The 18697-nt window shown below is 43.1% G+C and overlaps 1 protein-coding gene across 2 annotated transcripts in view; it reads right to left on the bottom strand.

Annotated features, from left to right (window-relative positions):
* The window catches only part of IPO9 (importin 9), a 54946-nt gene extending 36249 nt beyond the window's left edge, over nucleotides 1–18697 (bottom strand). Inside the window, exons 1-4 of one of the 2 annotated variants that reach the window (XM_007522086.3) lie at nucleotides 18482–18697; nucleotides 1719–1780; nucleotides 1424–1510; nucleotides 466–667 (exon numbers count right to left, since the gene is read on the bottom strand). In XM_007522086.3, the coding sequence (XP_007522148.1) occupies nucleotides 466–667; nucleotides 1424–1510; nucleotides 1719–1780; nucleotides 18482–18644 (514 nt within the window). In that variant the 5' untranslated portion in view covers nucleotides 18645–18697. The remainder of the gene's footprint in view (nucleotides 1–465; nucleotides 668–1423; nucleotides 1511–1718; nucleotides 1781–18481) is intronic. The other variant, XM_060178534.1, reaches the window with a different exon arrangement.

The following is an 18697-nucleotide window of genomic DNA, read 5'->3' as shown; positions in this document are numbered from 1 at the left end:
TAATATAACTAAGTTGAAAAATAATATAACTATGCTAAGCATAATGGCCAACATTCACAGAATGCTGACCACATATCAGATATATAGATCAGTTGATTCAAAATAACAAAAATTCTTTCAAGGTACATATTACTATTATTTTAATATATGTGGAATTCAGGGTTAAGAGACTAAGCAACTAGGACCAAGGTGAAGCCAAAATACAAACTGAAGTCTATGTACTTAATTAGCCCGCTGTGGTGAAATTTCAATATTAGTAAGAGCAGTGAACCAACTTAATTTCCTGGAAAGAGGCAACAAAAGAGAAGGACATAGAGACAAAAACAACAACAGTAACAGCAACGAAGGAGTAACATCAGAGGAATTATGCATGTCAATTCCAGCTAGTCTGAGCCATTTTGTCACATGGCTTCTAAGCATTCTTGGGGGTCCATGCACCAACACTGGGGAGAAGGCTTCTGATACCTGTCAGCACGCGCATGGCTCCATGGACTGCATTTAAGTCTCCGCTCACCAACATCTCCATGAGCAGGTTGAAGAGTTGTGGCCAGGCTTCAGGCCAGTCCCAGTGGGCAATGGCGGACACTGCATAGGCCACACTAGAACGCACTTTGCTTATTGATTCTCTCAACCCATTGGGCAATAGCTCCCGGATAACAATTTTTGCCTGTGAAGAAGAAAAGTCCACCTGACATTAGACCAGGTAGGTTCGAAGTGACTGGTAGAGTCTTATCCAATTGATATTAGAAAAATGGCATGCCCAAGATATTGTGTATCTGGTGAAAACTACATATAGCCTTGACAAATAATTCATTCAGGAAGTCCATTTCTGATCTCTACATTTATATGGTCTGTTACTGTATACACTAGGCTACACATAAATTAACTAAATAAATTAAATAAAATTAAAATTGACTAAAATGAAGTAGAATTTCACTTCACTAGCCACATGGAAAGTGTATAACACCTATACATGGCTAGTAGCTGCTGTACTATGCTGCACAGACAAAGAGCCTTGTCATCACCCCAGGATGTTTCGATGGACAGCTCCTCTCAAGACGATGCACCTCAAAATCTCCTGAGGGAGGCAAAATGTTAACAGTTTCTAAGCAAAAACAACTATTGTCTCTCATTTTCAATCCTTTGATGTTGACATTTTAATTCTAATTTTATTTAGGACACTGAAACTTAGAAGTTAAAATACATTTCCAATATTTCAATGCTAGTACACTAGGAGTCTGAGCACTGGCCAGCCTGATACTTGAGCTCTCTCTAGTATAGATCCATAATCCAGTTATCAACAGCCCTGCCCTCTGCCCTAATCTTCAGATGGCTTCACACTGTCAAAGAATGCCAACAGCCTAATCTCTTAACATGGCTCCCGAAGTCTCTACATGTAGATGAATCAAGTAATTCTCCTTACCCGCTCTGTGGTTTCAGGAGGCCTAAACTTCTCTGACTGAGCACACCAGTGCGTCTCCACATACTGCTTCAAAATGACTGATGCCAGCTGTGAAAAGAACAAGCCAAACAGGACAGTGAGGAGAAAACTTTCTGCACATATAAAAATCACACGTGTCCGTATGAAGTACAAGTAAATCTGGGATAGATTCCTAGGCCATTTGTAAAGTGGCCTTATTTTCCTCTTTGCTGTAGGAACAGCTCATTACCCAAAGTCAAGAGGAAATCACTTACTAACTGGGTCAACCTGGACCTACCTGTCGAATTGCCAGTGCCCCCTGGGGATCTACAGTCAGCTCTGCCAGGTGAACGCCAAATTCTGAAAGACAAAAATTTATTTTCAGTCTTAAGAGCACTCAGGAAGGCTAGTCAATTACTCAGCCCTAGTGCTGATGCCAACAAGTTTTCAGAAAAGAGTATGATGAATGCTTCTACAAATGCTGATAACTATAAGATTAATTCTTCTATGAAGAGAAGTAGGCTGTTCTTCAGGGCAGAGGTGCTGACAATAAACAGTTCCAGCACTCTCATTTTTTTTTTTAAATATTTATTTATTCCCTTTTGTTTCCCTTGTTGTTTCATTGTTGTAGTTATAATTGCTGTTGTTATTAATATCGTCATTGTTAGATAGGTTGTTGGATAGAACAGAGAGAAATGGAGAGAGGAGGGGAAGACAGAGAGGGGGAGAGAAAGAGAGACACCTGCAGACCTGCTTCACCGCTTGTGAAGTGACTCCCCTGCAGGTGGGGAGCCAGGGGCTTGAACTGGGATCCTTACGCTTGTCCTTGCGCTTTGTGTCACATGCGCTTAACGCACTGCGCTACTGCCTGACTCCCAGCACTCTCATTTTCTTTCTTCTTTCTATGGTAATTAATAGGATGGAGAGAAACTGAGAGAGGAGGGGGAGTTAGAAATGGAGAGAAAGGGGGTCGGGCGGTGGCGCTGTGGGTTAAGCGCATGTGGCGCAAAGCGCAGGGACCGGCTTAAGGATCCCGGTTCGAGCCCCCGGCTCCCCACCTGCAGGGGAGTCGCTTCACAGGCGGTGAAGCAGGTCTGCAGGTGTCTGTCTTTCTCTCCCCTTCTCTGTCTTCCCCTCCTCTCTCCATTTCTCTCTGTCCTATCCAACAACGAATTGCGTCAACAAGGGCAATAATAATAGCCACAACGAAGCTGCAACAAGGGTAACAAAAGGGGGAAAAATGGCCTCCAGGAGCGGTGGATTCATGGTGCAGGCACCGAGCCCAGCAATAACCCTGGAGGAGGCAAAAAAAAAAAAAAAAAAAAAAAAAAAGAAAGAAAAAGAAAGGGAGAGAAAGGAGGCCAGCTGTAGCGCAGTGGGTTGGGCGCATGTGGCGCAAAGCACAGGGACCAGCGGGAGGATCCCCACTTGCAGGGGAGTCGCTTCACAGGTGGTGAAGCAGATCTGCATGTGTCTGTCTTTCTCTCCCCCTCTCTGTCTTCCCCTCGCCTTTCCATTTCTCTCTATCCAATGGAAACGACAACAATAATAGTAACAACAACACCGATAAACAAGGGCAACAAAAGGGAAAAAATGGCCTCCAGGAGCAGTGGATTCGTAGTGCAGGCACCGAGCCCCAGTAATTAAAAAAAGAAAGAAAGAAAGAGAAAAAGATAAGACACCTGCAGACCTGCTTCACTGTGAAGTGTCCCCCCTGCAGGTGGGGAGCGGGGGCTTGAACCTGGGTCCTTGCACATGGTGGTATGTGCCACTGCTCTACCCCCTTAGCACCCTCATCTTCTCTACCATTGTGTAGTATCCAATCATCTTTCCTTCCAAGATGGCAACACTCCTTAGATCAGTAAATTCAGCATCTACTATCTAACTCCAAGTAATAATTAAAAGGTGTGATTTCAGGGGCTGCCCAGATACACATCACCAGACAAGACATGATTAAGAAGTCTAAAAAAATCTGGCATTAAACTTGTAGTGGATAAAGATCCTGGGAGAGATGAGCTGAGGTTGTGCCAATGTCTTATTTCTCTCTACATTTCCAACCACTGATTTTAGCATCCATCTAAAACTCCTGCCTAATATCTTCACTATGCTGTTTGGCATATATCAGTATGGACTCATGATTACTTGTTTTACAGCTTTTTAAAAACATTTTCTTGGGAATTGGACAGTAGTGCAGTGGGTTAAGTGCACATGGTGCAAAATGCAAGGACCGGTGTAAGGATCTGGGTTCGAGCCCCCAGCTCCCCACCTGCATGGGAGTCGCTTCACAAGCAGTGAAGCAGGACTGCAGGTGTCTTTCTCTCCCCCTTTCTGTCTCCCCTCCTCTCTCCATTTCTCTCTGTCCTATCCAACAACGACATCAATAACAACAACAATAAAAAACAAGGGCAACAAAAGGGAAAATAAGTAAATAAAAACATAATTTTTTTTTTCTCTTAGCGAAAGAAAGATACAGAGAAAGACCAAAGCACGGCTCAGCTGACTAGGAGCTCAGAGCCTCAGGAATTTAAGTCTTTTGCAGTGTCTTTATGGTATCTCCCCCAGCCCTACAGGGCTTTGTTTGTTTTAGATTTTATTTATTTATTAATTTATTAATTATTTATTTACCCTGGAGGCATCACTCTGGCACACATAACCCCAACAACTGAACTGGGGGGCCTCATGTTTGTCAACCCATCATGCTAGGCAGGCACTGTGCTGCCTCCCAGGCTGCTGCTTTTCTAGGTTTGAACATACTACTGCCATTATTTATTTCACTGCTCAATGTAACTGTTCCACTTTGATCACTGGGACTCCTTCCAGTTGGCTCCTGTGTAGTTCTCCATGCTCCCAATCTTTTTTAAGCACTTCCTCATTTCCTGTTATCTAGGTTCACCTTGTATTATCTCTGCTTAAGCCACAGAAACAATGTTGCCTCCCCCTACCCCTGAGCATCTGAGGCAGGTAGAGCACATGCCTTGCCAAGCATGAGGTCCAGGTTCAAGCCTCAGCATCATATGGGAGGTGCTGGGGCACCAGAAACAGCTGTGGTGCAGTGGTCTCTCTCTCCCTCTCTCCTTTCTAGGGGGTGGGGAGGATCAGTCCAGAGTTGTAAAAACTACCCATGTGCAAGGTGAGAGAGAGAGAGAAAGAGAGAGAGAGAGAGAGAGAGAGAGAGAGAGGCACTAAAATCTGGGTACTAGTGTTTCCATTGTGACTAAGGTGTTACTGTTCTTAGCCCCTCCCAGAAAACCTGCATACTTGCCTGCTTGCCTGCCATCCATCCATCCATCCATCCATCCATCCATCCACCCACCCACCCACCCACCCATCCATCCATCCATCCATCCATCCCATTACACATATGACAATCTAATGCCTTAAGGCATATTCTACGAGCTTTCCTTTCCTTAGTCCTATTTTTAATCTGACAGTGATAAATCTGGGTCTCACTATCTACATTAAGTTTTAGTATATACATAATTACAAAATAACCCATGTTTGTGAAAATAGATATGTAATATATAATACAAATATAATGTAATATAATACAATATAATACAAATATTACGTAAGTACAGTTTTTCTTGTTGCAGGCATATAAATGGTGGTCAAAATACTACTACAGTTATGTTACTAATTATAACAGATGCACTTGTTACTACTTGTTTTACATTTTGGCTCCTTCCATTGCTTGCTTTAGATTTGTACTTATTTGGAGGGTTATACAGAACATTACTAGGATTCTTAGAGGCAAAGCTATACCAAAAAAGCATTCTTCCTTATCACCCTTGGTTCCTCCTAGCTTTCCCACACCCACTCAATGTAATGTCTCCGGTTTGTTTTTTCTGTCTTTCTTTTGCAAAAATGAGCAGATAGAGGTGCATTTGTATGCGTGGACAATATAGCTAGCTACTCTTCCGCTTTATTCAGTTATGAGACTCTTCATTCTCTTCTGCAATGTTACAGTACTCACAACATATACATAGATAGTTCTTCATTCAACCACTGTCCTAGGTCTGGGTAGTTAGCAGAAAATGACTACAGTTGTTTATTTATTTATTACATTATCAAATGTGAACTCTAGGCAGCCTGGAGTAAAACGCAGGTAGGTGTGTAGTACACATGTGGCCAAATTTCCCTCCTGAAAGATCTTCTAATTTGCATCCCCACCAACGATGTTAAAAGTGTTTCTCCACAATCTTAAAACAGAATGTGTTTTCATATAGTAGATTTTTTGCCAATCTGTTGAGAAATGGCACTCATGTATTTTTTTTTTTTTTAATTTTGTATTTCTTTAACCACAAGTAATTTTCGACTTTCCCTCTATGCTTTACTTTCTTTTTTATGGGGACAGAGGTGAACTGTCTGTTCATGTCTCTGTGTCTCTCTTTCTTTCTCTCTCTCTCTCTTTTTTTTTTTTTTGTCTCCAGGGTTATCGCTGGGGCTTGGTGCTGACACTATGAATTCACTGCTCTTGGCAAGCATCCTTTTTTCCCATTGTTGTTGTTGTTGGACCGGACACAGAGAAATCGATAGAGATGGGGGAACACACAGAGGTGGATAGAAAGATACAGACACCTGAAGACCTGCTCCACTACTTGTGAAGTGAGCCCCCTGCAGGTGGGGAGCTGGGGGCTTGAACCAGGATCCTTGTGCTTTGCACTATGTGTGCCACCATCCGGCTCCCTCCCTATCTCATTTTTTCTACCAGGGTTTTGGTATTTTGTTCCTCAATTTCCAAGTGTTCTTGATATATTATATATTAAGGATATGTTCCTTTTGTCTGTGATATACGCTGTAAAAACTCTCCAGATCTGTCAGTTGTCTACTTAAGGTGTTTTGTCATGCAAATTAAATGTTTAAATATAGTTAAAATTATATAATCTTTTATTATCTCTAGATTTTGAGTCATAGAAAGCTTTTTTTGTACATCAAGGTTAGGGAACAATTCTTTTTTTTTTTTTTTAAATATTTATTTTATTTATTTATTTCCTTTTGTTGCCCTTGTTGTTTTATTGTTGTAGTTATTATTGTTGTTGTCGTTGTTGGATAGGACAGAGAGAAATGGAGAGAGGAGGGGAAGACAGAGAGGAGGAGAGAAAGACAGACACCTGCAGACCTGCTTCACCGCCTGTGAAGCGTCTCCCCTGCAGGTGGGGAGCCGGGGTTCGAACCGAGATCCTTATTCCGGTCCTTGTGCTTTGCGCCACCTGCGCTTAACCCGCTGCGCTACTGCCCGACTCCCGGGAACAATTCTTTTTTAAAAATTTTTTTCAAATATTTATTTTCCCTTTTTGTTACCCCTGTTTTTCATTGTTGTTGTAGTTGTTATTGATGTCATTGTTGTTGGATAGGACAGAGAGAAATGGAGAGGAGGGGAAGACAGAGAGGGAGAGAGAAAGATAGATACCTGCAGACCTGCTTCACCACCTGTGAAGCGACTCCCCTGCAGGTGAGGAGTGGGGGGCTTGAACCGGGATCCTTAAGCCAGTCCTTGCACTGTGCGCCACGTGTGCTTAACCTGCTGTGCTACCATCTGACTCTCGGAACAACTCATTTGTATTTTCTTCTAGAATATATATGTTTCTGTTTTGTTTTTTTTTTAAATAGTGATTCTTTTTTTCTTTTTCTTTTTAATTTTTATTTTCCCCTTTTGTTGCCCTTGTTGTTTATCATCGTTATTATTGTTGATATTCTGCTGTCATTGTTGTTGGATAGGACAGAGAGAAATCGAAAGAGATGGGGAAGACAGAAGGGGAGAGAAAGATAGACACCTGCAGACCTGCTTTCACCTCTGCCTGTGAAGAGAACCCCCTGCAGGTGGGGAGCCGGGGGCTCGAAACATCCTGATGTCAGTCTGTGCACTTTCTGCCATGTGCGCTTAACCACTGCACCACCGCCGGCTCCCAGTATTTAGAGTCTTAACCCATCTGGGTGTGTGTGTGTGTGTGTGTGTGTGTGTGTGTGTGTGTGCGTGTTTCACATAGTGTGTGCGTGAGTGTGCGTGCGTGTGTTTCACATAGTGTGAGATACTGACTAAAACCCAAAGGCTCTTCACCCATCCAGAGGTGTGTGTATGTTTCACATAGTGTGAGATACTGACCTAATCTCAATGGCTCCCAGTTACTACAGCACTTTTTATTAAAAATTTTCTTGGGGTAGAGTGGGGGGGGGGTGGCCTGCAGAATATGGCTCAGTAGGTAGAGTGCATAGTTTATACATAGCTTACCATGCCTTAGGCCTTGAGTTTTAGTTCCTGGTACTACATCACAGTACCAAACACAGACCAGGGAAATTTAATGGATAGCAGATAGGTGCTAACCATGTCCCAAAGAAATACAGGATTTAAAAAATGATGACAGAGGGGCTGGGTGGTAGCACACGTAGTACGTGAAGCGTAAGGAGCACACAAGGTCTCATGCCCTGGCTCCCCATCTGCGGCGGGGGGATGTCCCCCCACTTTGCAAATGGTGAAGCAGGTCTTCAGATGTCTTTCTTTGCCCTCTCCTCTCTCAATTTATCTATGTCCTATCCAGTAAAATGCAAAAAATGGTCTCCAGGAGCAGTGGATTCGTAGTGTTAGCATCAAGTCCCAGCAATAACCCTGAAGGTAATAAATAAATAAATTCAGAAGTAAGCTTAAGGTAGTATATATGCACGAGGCTCTGGGTTCAATCCCTGGCATCACACTAAAATAAATCAAAGTCCACCATTATGCCCAGTGATTCGAGATGCTACCTTTTTATACTTAATTTCCGTAAATACTTCTATTTATTTGTAGACTTTTACTTCTGTTCTATAGTTCTCAGTCTATTCACACGCCAGTGGCATGCTATTTGTTAATTAATTAGAAAAGCTTTAAATAAGAGGCTGGGCAATGGTACACCTGGTAGAATGCACACTTCACAGTGCGCAAGGACTCAGGTTCAAGCTCCCAGTCCATACCTGTAGGGGGAAAGCTTCATGGTGAAATAGTGCTGCAGGTGTCTCTTCCCCAGACCCATCTCCCCCTTCACTTTTAATTTCTGTCCAAAATAAATAAATAAATACCCTTGACTATTTTAATGTCTGGGAGAAAGCTCCTCCTCTTCACAGCTTTCCTTTTTCAGTGTTTTAGTTCTATTCTAACAGGCTTTTTTTTTTTTTTTTTTTTTTTGCCTCCAGGGTTATTGCTGGGGCCTGGAGTCTGCACTACGAATTCACGGCTCCTGGTAGCCATTCTTTAAATTTTTTGGATAGGACAGAGAAAAACTGAGCAGGGAGGAGAAGATAGAGAGGGAGAGAAAGACAGACACCTGCAGACCTGCTTCACCACTTGTGAAGCGAACACTCTGCAGGTGGGGACCAGGAGCTTGAACCCAGTCACTTGCGTGCATGCTCAACCAGGTGCCCGAGCGCTTGCCCCACCCCTGCTTATTTTTCTATGAAGTTAAGAATCAACCATAATGGCATCCTGGGAGGTAGGGCAGTAGCTAGAACACCACACTTAAAGCATGAGGTCCTGGGTTTGATCCCTGGCATCACAGGTGCCAGAGTGATGCTTTGGTGTCTTCTTCCTTCCTGCCTTCAAAAAAAAAAAAAATATATATATATATATATACCATAATGTTGAATTGTTCTATCCAAGGACAGTGTCTTTCCATTTGTTCACATCTACATATTTGTGACTAATTTATTTATTAAATGAATGATGTGGGTGTCTGTCTCTCTACCCCACTTCCCTCTAAATTTCTCTTTGTCCTATTAAGTTAAATAAAGTTCTCTCCCCCTTCTGTCTCCCCTCCTCTCTTGATTTCTCTTTGTCCTATACAACAACAGCAATGAAAACAACAATAATAACAACAACAACAAGGGCAACACAATAGGAAAAAGGGTTAAGGGTTAAGTAATAACCCTGGAGGCAAAAAGATAGTAATAATAAAATAAAAATTAATTAATTAATAAAAAAGACATTTTATCAGGGGAAATAATGGCTTACAGGACAGTTGCTGGCACATGAAAACAAACTCTCATCTCCCCGCGGTAGTGTCCCACCACCTGAGTGGGAAACAGTCTGGTGATTCCTTCGAACATGAGAAATAGGTTTACTCTTAAGTTTGCTTTTAAGTCTTTCAGGAGTGCTTGAAATGTCCTCTAACAGGTTATTATATATTTCTATTGCTAAATATCTGGGTTATTTTTTTTTTGTTACTGTAAATGTACTTGGAAAAAAAGTTATCATTTATATGAATGTACTGTTTGCTTGTGAAGACCTGTGTTCAATACAACCCCTGGCATTTCATATTCCCAGGCAGAACTAGTCTCTCTTGCTTTCATAAAACTCATAATAAATCTCTCAAAAAAAAAAAAAAAGAAAGAAAGCAACATCATTGATGTCTTCTGCTCTGTTAATTGTCTGTGTATATAAGTTATTGATTTTTGAATTTCAACTTTATGTTCTGCTATTTGTACTGCCTTCTTAGGTTCTCATTATACCGACATCTCAAGCCATACTTTCTGCGACCTCTGATGGCAACTATCATTTCACTCAGGATAGGAGATGATGGTGATTACTGCAAGTCACATTCTTTCTAAAGTATCAAGTGACACATGAAACTTGCTGAGTTAGCTCTAGAGATACATGAAATCCACTCCAATTATTAGATCTGGCTAGTTTATACTCTAATGATCTATAAAATTCCTTTTTGTGATCACCAGGGTCCTGCAGGAAGAATTCATTGCTTCCAGTGGCTATTTTAGTTTATTGCTGTTGATAGAAAGAAATAGAGAGAGAGAGAGAGAGAGAGAGAGACAAAGACACCCAGCCCTCTATAAAACTCATTTTTAGCAGAAGCAGTTGAGCAGTCGGTGTCTATAACCTAAAGATGTAGATGTCTGCTTTCAGAATTAAATCAAATATAGCTAAGTCAGACATAATTTACAAAGACCTCTGAAATACCAATGCCCACGCTTAGTGAGAAAATAAAAAACCCGCTCCAGGATGCATGTATGAAATTTAAAGAAGAAAGAAGAACAAATACTTGAATTCAGATACTGAATTCTACATAATGAATTCTAACTTTATAGTCTCAGTGTCCCTGCCCATCCAGGCTTGGCCTCCTCGGGTACAGCCAATTGATCCTGGTATGCCTTACACGACACTCCTCAGAATGATCTGCATGGGTTACCTGAGACTCATGGTACCTTCTTTTAAGGTACCATTTCAATGACTTTTGTATCATTACTCTAGGGACAAACTGAGATAGGGTCAAGATGAACAAAATCTTTAATTGTGTGGTGTGAAAAAGATACTGAGGAATAAAATGAAATTTGGGGGGAAGGGCTTGTACTCCGAGTCGAGACTATCTGGCTTAAACAAACTAATCACTGCCACAGCTGTGGGTGACCCTGAGACTCATGACCCCTAGATTTTCCATCAGGCAGTCCATGCTGGCACCAAGTGAAGAGTCAATACAGCAGGAAGAGCAGGCAACCTTGTACACTGGTCAGTGGCATGTATGTGTGTATGGGGGGGAAGGCACTTTCTCATTAACCTGAGAACTTCAAGTCTACTTTTTTCAGAGAACAGTTTACTTCCTTTTCCATATTAGTGCCTGGAGCAGGTAGTGCTCTAAGGATGAACACAGTGGCTGGGAACTCTTTATTCTAACTCAGTCTTTAAATAGTATCTGGCAACCTGTCAAAGGTCACACACCCTGATTCCAACTAATCACTCTGCTTCATTTATCAGTAAGGCGATGATGATGAGAGTAAGAGATCAAGAGAAGATTAATGGCGTAGAGGCCGGAGTAGGAGAAATGGCCCAGAAACCCAAGTCAACTAGGGGAGATGCAGCTAGGACAGACATAAGATGGGTTTTCTCTGCAAGTTTATTTCCTCACGAAGTAAAGAAGTATGCAGGTTTGAGTAGCATGAATCTCTGCACAAGTCTCAATAGACAAGAACATCTTCAAAGAACAGAACTCATTTATATTAGGCTATAGGCACATATGACGGCGAAATCACTGATTATTCTTTTTTTTTTTTTTTTTTTTTTTAACCAGAGCACTGTTCAGCTCTGGCTTATGGTGGTGTTTGGAGCCTCAGGCATGAGAGTCTGTTTGCATAACCATTATGCTACCTACCCTCTGCCCATCACTGATTATTCTATTGAATCTAATTCATTCCACCAACACCAGATGTCCATTAGAAATGGGGTGCAACTCAGTCACTATAGAAAAGTTATTTTATGGGAGTTGGGCGGTAGCACAGCAGGTTAAGCGCACGTGGCGCAAAGTGCAAGGACCGACGTAGGGACCCCAGTTCGAGCCCCCGACTCCCAACCTGCAGGGGAGTAGGTGCCTATCTTTCTTCCCTCCCCCTCCATTTCTATGTAAAAACAACGACATCATCAACAACAACAATAACTACAACAACAATGAAAAACAACAAGGGCAACAAAAGGGAAAATAAAAAAAAAAAGTTATTTTATTCAGGGCCAGGCAGTGGTACACATGGTTAAGCATACACAAGGACCCAGGTTCAAACTCCTGGTCCCTACTTGCAGGGGTCTCTCTGTCTCTATTTAATAAAATAAACAAATAAATAAAAAGACTTAAAAAAAAAAGAAAATTTATTTTACTCTATAAAAATTTAGTCTACGGGAGTCGGGTGGTGGCGCAGTGGGTTAAGTGCACATGGCGCAAAGTGCAAGGACTGGCGTAAGGATCCCAGTTCAAGCCCCTGGCTCCCCACCTACAGGGGAGTCACTTCACAGGCGGTGAAGCAGGTCTGCAGGTGTTTGCCTTTCTCTCCCCCTGTCTGCCCCTCCTCTCTCCATTTCTCTCTGTCCTATCCAACAACAACGACATCAATAACCACAACAATGTTAAACAACAAGGGCAACAAAAGGGAAAGATAAATAAGTATATAAAATAAAAATTAAAAAAAATTTAGTCTACTTAAAAGCTACATGAAGAATTGCTTACAAGGAGTGACAATGATGGTACAGTGTTAATGGTGAACTCAACTATAAAAGGAATGCACAGAAAGGGGAAGTCAGGAAAAATTCCAACTTATATTTTAAGTCTGATCAACCCACTTGCTCCTAATTTTTGTTAAGTAGTAAACATCTCAAGATATGTTTTCAAAGTGACTTCTACTGAGATGTGAGTCAGGATAAAAGTACTTTTATTTTAGTATATGCTGAGGATTTTCTCTCTTTGCTTATGGTGTTTTTCAACATAATTTATTTAAAAAGCAATAGCTAGAGTAGCTGATTAACTTCATTGGAATATTAAAGGCAGGGAAAATACAAAAGAAACACAGTTGTCTTATACAGTCTTTCACATAAAGGGTCAATCCAGATTAAACTAGATTCAATCTAAAATTAAGCCAAAAAGGAAGACATCCATGTAGGTTGTATAAAGTCAGTCTTCTAAAGTTGTTTTCATTAAGAAATTAAATTTCTCTCTGTGTGATTTCTCTAGGGAAGATAAAGACAGTGCCATTCTGTTCCTCTGAGTTTTCACTGATTATACCTCTGTCCACTACAAAAAGGCATCCTAACTCTCTGGGAGTTACTGAAGAAATCCTTAGACCCTCTCTCAATTCATTCTCTGTGTTTTTATCCTTGTTCCCCTTTCTCTTCTGTTATGCCCCCAGGCCAAAGCACTATCTAGAATTTGGCTCAGAAGGGAAGATGCAAAGGAGAGTATGGTGGATAGAGGGTAAATTAAGAACAATCTGCTACTAGCCTTAAGGACCTACCAGAAAGACATGAGACCTGGCAGTGATTTGATAGGTAGGGTAGCTGCTAGTAGGAAGAGCTGTGAACGGGGATTATCTGGGGAAAGCGGGAGTACTGAATACAGTTTAGAGAGGCCCAACTTTTACTCATGGAGGCTAATAAGCACCACGAAACCACAGATGAAAAGAAAAAGAAAACTCCACCACTGGCCTTTTTCCGAGCGTGGCCGCCTTCAGCTCAGCTCAGTGCCCGCCACATGCCCAGGTGTGCGTCTGGATCCTGGAGGGGCTCACTTCGCAGGTGACAGTGCTTACGCTATACTGTAAGAGAGCCAGAAAAGCGCCCATGAGAAGCAGAAAGCAAACCTCCAGCCTGCAGAATTCTAGACACCTAAGATGGAGGAAGTCAACGCCGACATCTGGGCAACATTTGAGTGCCAGCAAAAGTGAGGGAGAGATAACTTCACCTCCCCAGTTAAATCTAACAGTGATGGGAGGAAAGGGGGTGAGGGGAGTCTGTTTTCTGTGACATATTCACTGGGAGAAAGAAAAGTAAAAGCCAAGACCAAATGCTGGTAGGGGTGTCTTCAATTCTAACAGACAAGAAATACCTAAAAGAAGAAAAATTCTGGTCTATTCAACCTACAGAAAAAAGCCTGTGCTGTGCATTGCATTGCATTGCAGTGCAGTGCAGTGTTGTGTTGTGCAGTGCTGTGCAGTGCTGTGCAGTGCTGTGCTGTGCAGTGTTGTGCAGTGCTGTGCTGTGCAGTGCTGTGCTGTGCTGTGCTGTGCTGTGCTGTGCTGTGCTGTGCTGTGCTGTGCTGTGCTGTGCTGTGCTGTGCTGTGCTGTGCTGTGCTGTGCTGGCCTGGAATGTTAGTGAATAAAAGCAACCATTCTACCTCTTGGATAATGTTGCTCTTAGAAGATAGTAGAGAGAGAATAGGGAACAATTTCATTGTAAGATCTGTGTCTGTGTGTGTGTGTGTGTGTGTGTGTGTGTGTGTGTAACAAATAAAGAGCTAACATTCTGAAAAGTCATGACTTCATCCTAAGTCAGACAAAAGAGTAGATGAAGCTGAGTACAGAATATCAGATTTTGACATAAGGAATATTTGGTAGTCCACTTTTTAATTCTTTTTTAATTCACTATATTTATTAAATGGTTTATGGGACTAATCTACTAAATACAATAGAATAAGAAGAATCTTGGGAGTTGGGCGGTAGCTCAGTGGGTTAAGCGCACGTAGCGCAAAGCACAAGGACCGGCGTAAGGGTCCTGGTTCCAGCCCCCAGCTCCCCACCTGCAGGGGAGTCGCTTCATAAGCAGTGAAGCAAGTCTGCAGGTGTCTTTCTTTCTCTCCCCCTCTACCTTCTCCTACTTTCTCCATTTCTCTGTTCTATCTAATAATGACGACAACAATAATAACTACAACAATAAAACAACAAGGACAACAAAAGGAATAAATATTTTTAAAAAATAATAATCCTGTAATAGATCTAAAAAGGCTTTTATTTTTACTCTATTAATGCAGAACTATAGTCCCACAATCCCTGTTGATCAAACTAAAACTATAAATCCTTGTAAGAAAAATGAGAAGGTACCAATGATCTGAGCAAACATTTTCCAGTATAGAAACTTAAAGTTCAAGTAACATGCTTCCCATTAGGATGGTGAGCTGACTAAAGAAGGTGGTCAGGGGCAGGGGTAGGTAGCATAATGGTTATGAAGAGACTCTCATGACTGAGGCTCCAAAGTCCCAGGTTCAATTCCCTGCACCACCGTAAGACAGAGCAGAGCAGTGCTCTGGGAAAAAAAAAAAAAAAAGTGGTCAGAGCCATCGTCTCCTCTAATTAACTTTCATAAACAGGCTTTAACTATTCAGAAAGGTGTACTGGGTCACTCCCAAATCTAAGTACTAGGGAAAACCCAAAGCGCAGGGACTCAAGAAAATTCTCCCAGGTCAGGTTATTTTGATTCTCTCAAAATCGACCCACTGTAAGAGTCAGGTGAGTCTCTCACTTACACACACTTCCTTGGTTCCTATTCCAGAGAACACAACAAGCTCATTATATGCAAATTATTGCTTGGAAAATTATACCAAACTAAATGACCAGAATGTACTCTGGGCTACAGCAATCTCAGCTTCCTAAAAATCACTGCTTCCTAAAAACCTCTTCTACCCTACAATCCAGTGAGAACATGTCAACAGGGTTTTGACAGTTGACCTGCACACTTTCCTTCAAGATCCAGAGATTCTTTCACTTACATCTTGAAGACTGTGCACCATCATTGAGCAGCCAAGGAGGGCGCTACACAGATTTGTCAAAGGGAAGAGACTGGTTAATCTCAAAGATCAGCTGAGACCAGCCTCCCATGTAAGGTAATAATACACTGTGGTTATTTGAAGGGACAAATGAGACTGAAAATAACCAGGCCTAGCTGTCATATGATTTCGCTTTTTACATGAAACGTAAAAAGAATCAAGAGATTGCCAAGATACAAATAAACACAGATCATAATTCCCAGCTTTCTCGTTGACTTTGTTTTAAAGAAGTATTTCCTAGGACCAGAATACACCGTGAATGAAGCAACTTCCGAGGCATGGAAAATGATTCCATTCATTTGATTCAAATGATCTATTTGTTCAATCACTTGCAAGAATGGCCCTGGCCTTGGCCTTGGCCTCGGCCAGAGTTTTCTAACAGTAAGAGTAAAGGCCTGCCAGACTAAACTCTGGCTGGGAAGGCAGGTGGTTTTTTTTTTTTTTTTTTTGTGATGGAGGCAATGGCTAGGAAGAAACAGTTAAGGAGACACTTGAGATTCAGATGAAGACAGAAGGTACTCTGGACCCAGAAGCAAAAGAAAAAAAAAAATTGTCAAGGGCAGAGAAAGGAAAGGGAATAAGAAAGGGTCTCTTCCTCCATTTTCAACATAGGTTATTGTAGGGGGTACATTTCCAGCTTTAAAACAGTCAGACTGTTTTAAAAACACAAAGAGCCTCTAATGGGTCCAAAGCACCACATCCAGCTCTGTATACCACATCTCAAGCTATGAGTCATGTTACACTTAGACCACTGATGTTATCACTGTATCAGTCTTTTCCATGTATCCCATAATAGCCCTCGGCGCCCCTCAGCTAAGGGGTGAATGTGTGTATGTTTCCATCTCTTTCTGTCAGTCACCTAGGCCAAATGAAAATTCTGCATTTTTTATTTCAAGACAAAAAAAGAAAGAGAGAGAGAGAGACGGAACTTAACTTCAAGAACACCTCAAGAACATTACAAGTGACTTTGCCCAGTCTGATCAGAGCCCAACAAGAACTGCTTGGAACTGTTCAAACACAAGCCAAGGGACACTTTTCCTAGGTCCTTTTGGGGCACCAGGAACAGTGGGTATCATTCAGGGAAGGCATTAGCTCCTCCACTTGTATCCGTGTGGTAGCCTTCATGTGCTGAGGTGCCTCTGCTTTGTGACTCTTCCTCCTTCATACCCAAGGGAGGCAGACACTAATGTGAATGAATTCTGAATCAGAGGCAATAATAACAATTTAGTGTATATGAGGCTCTCAAAGAGCTTCCTCCTATCCAGTGGAGGCTCATGGAGGACCAGACACTTCATAGAACAATGACAGTTACAACCAGGCCTCCAAATACTCATTAGTTGGTGAGATCCCCTGCATCAAATATTGCCAATAGAGGGAAACTGGTTTTCAACAGCTGTTGTAGTGCAAGGGAATATAAAATTAAAGTTAGGGGGTCAGAGAGTGGCACCCCTGGTTGAACACACACTTGTAGTAGACAAGGTTCAAGCCCCTGGTCCCCACCCACACAAGTGACATTAACAGTGATGTCTATTTCTCTCTCCCTTTCCTCTCAATTTCCAATTTGCTTCAATCCAACAAACAATAAAACATTTATTTTTTTAAAATATTTTATTCCCTTTTGTTGCCCTTGTTGTTTTGTTGTTGTAGTTATTATTGATGTCATTGTTGTTGGATAGGACAGAGAGAAATGGAGAGAGGCGGGGAAAACAGAGAAGGGGAGAAAAGACAGACACCTGCAGACCTGCTTCACCGCCTGTGAAGCGACTCCCATGCACGTGGGGAGCCAGGGGCTCGAACCAGGATCCTTATGCTGGTCCTTGCTAACCTGCTGGGTTACCGCCCAGCTCCCAACAATAAAACATTTTTAAGATGACATTTAAAGGCTATTTCATGAGGTCCGGGAGGTGGAGCAGTGGATAAAGCATTGGACTCTCAAGCATGAGGTCCTGAGTTCAATCCCTGGCAGCACATGTACCAGAGTGATGTCTGGATCTTTCTCTCTCTTCTCTTCTCATGAATAAAATAAATACATAAAAAAAAAGGCTATTTCTTCCTAACTGCTCCCAATAACAATACTAAGTCCTACAGCAGAGACAGTTCAAGGTTCTGTGTGTAACTGGTAAGATCTTGGACAATTACAGGCCTTTGAGGGATGGCGGGGATCCTCTTGAACTGGGGGGGGGGGGACTCTGAGAATTTGGAATGCTTTCAGAGAAGCCCTGACAGACAAGATACATTTTAAAGGCCAATGGGATTGTCCCCTCCTCCTGTTTCAGGATCAAACTGTTCTTTGTTAGAGTGGCTACTCTGGGTTTGGCGAAAGGCCCACTCAGCAGGAAACTGACAGTCTCAAAACACTTTCTTTTCCTCCATCACCTATCTTCAAGCATACAATAGGAGGATGGGGACAAAGGATCAAAGACAAAGGCTGGTCTGCTCCTCCAAAGAGAACCAGGGGTACTTAATAGGTGCAAACTATTATTATTTGCCAATACAGGGAGGGTGAAGCAGCTCCACTTAATCTGAATTGGGTGGGGGGCTTAAAGGGAGGAAGACAACCCGCTAGCTTTATGACCTGGGAGGAAGAAAACTTGTCTGATGACACCTAGGACGCTCTGATAGCCTCCCAGGCCATCTCCTTCCTCTCACCGCCCCAGGAATAGCAGCTGCCCTCGCTCTTCGCCCAGCGCAGGCGAGCGGGCGGCGAGGAGCACCGGAGCCCGGCCCCCCGCGCAGGCCGCGACTCGTCCCGAGCATCCCGCCGGCTCGTCCCGTCTCCACCCTCCAGCGCCCCCGCGGCCCCACCTCCCCGACCCTCTCCCCCGGGCGCGCCTGCCCACTCGGGACTTTCTCAGCCAGCCGACACCCAGCCGCCAGCCCACTCCCGCCGCGGGGCCGCGCTCTCCACGGCTCGGGCTCCCGGTGCGCGGCCAGACCGGAGTCGCGGTCAGCGGAACGCACTGGGGGCCCAGGTCCGAGCCATCCTCGAGATGGTCCCGCCTCACTCACCCTCTGTCACCTCGAGCACCTTAATCTGTTCCTCGGCAGCCGCCCGCACCTCCTGCACCGGGGACAGGATCCCGGTGAGCGTATCCACCAACGCCTCCTTCAGTCCTTGTGCCACTGGACCTGGCAGCCCGGAGGCCGCACCAGCCGCCGCCGCTGCCGCCATCTTCCCTCACTCCAGCCCGCCAGCCCCGCGGCCGGGACCCGCCACTGAATGAC

The sequence above is a fragment of the Erinaceus europaeus genome, chromosome 19 (genome assembly GCF_950295315.1).
Source record: "Erinaceus europaeus chromosome 19, mEriEur2.1, whole genome shotgun sequence".
Taxonomy (NCBI): Eukaryota; Metazoa; Chordata; class Mammalia; order Eulipotyphla; family Erinaceidae; genus Erinaceus; species Erinaceus europaeus.
The sequence above is the reverse complement of the archived record's forward strand: the minus strand, read 5'-3'. Positions and strand labels throughout refer to the sequence as shown.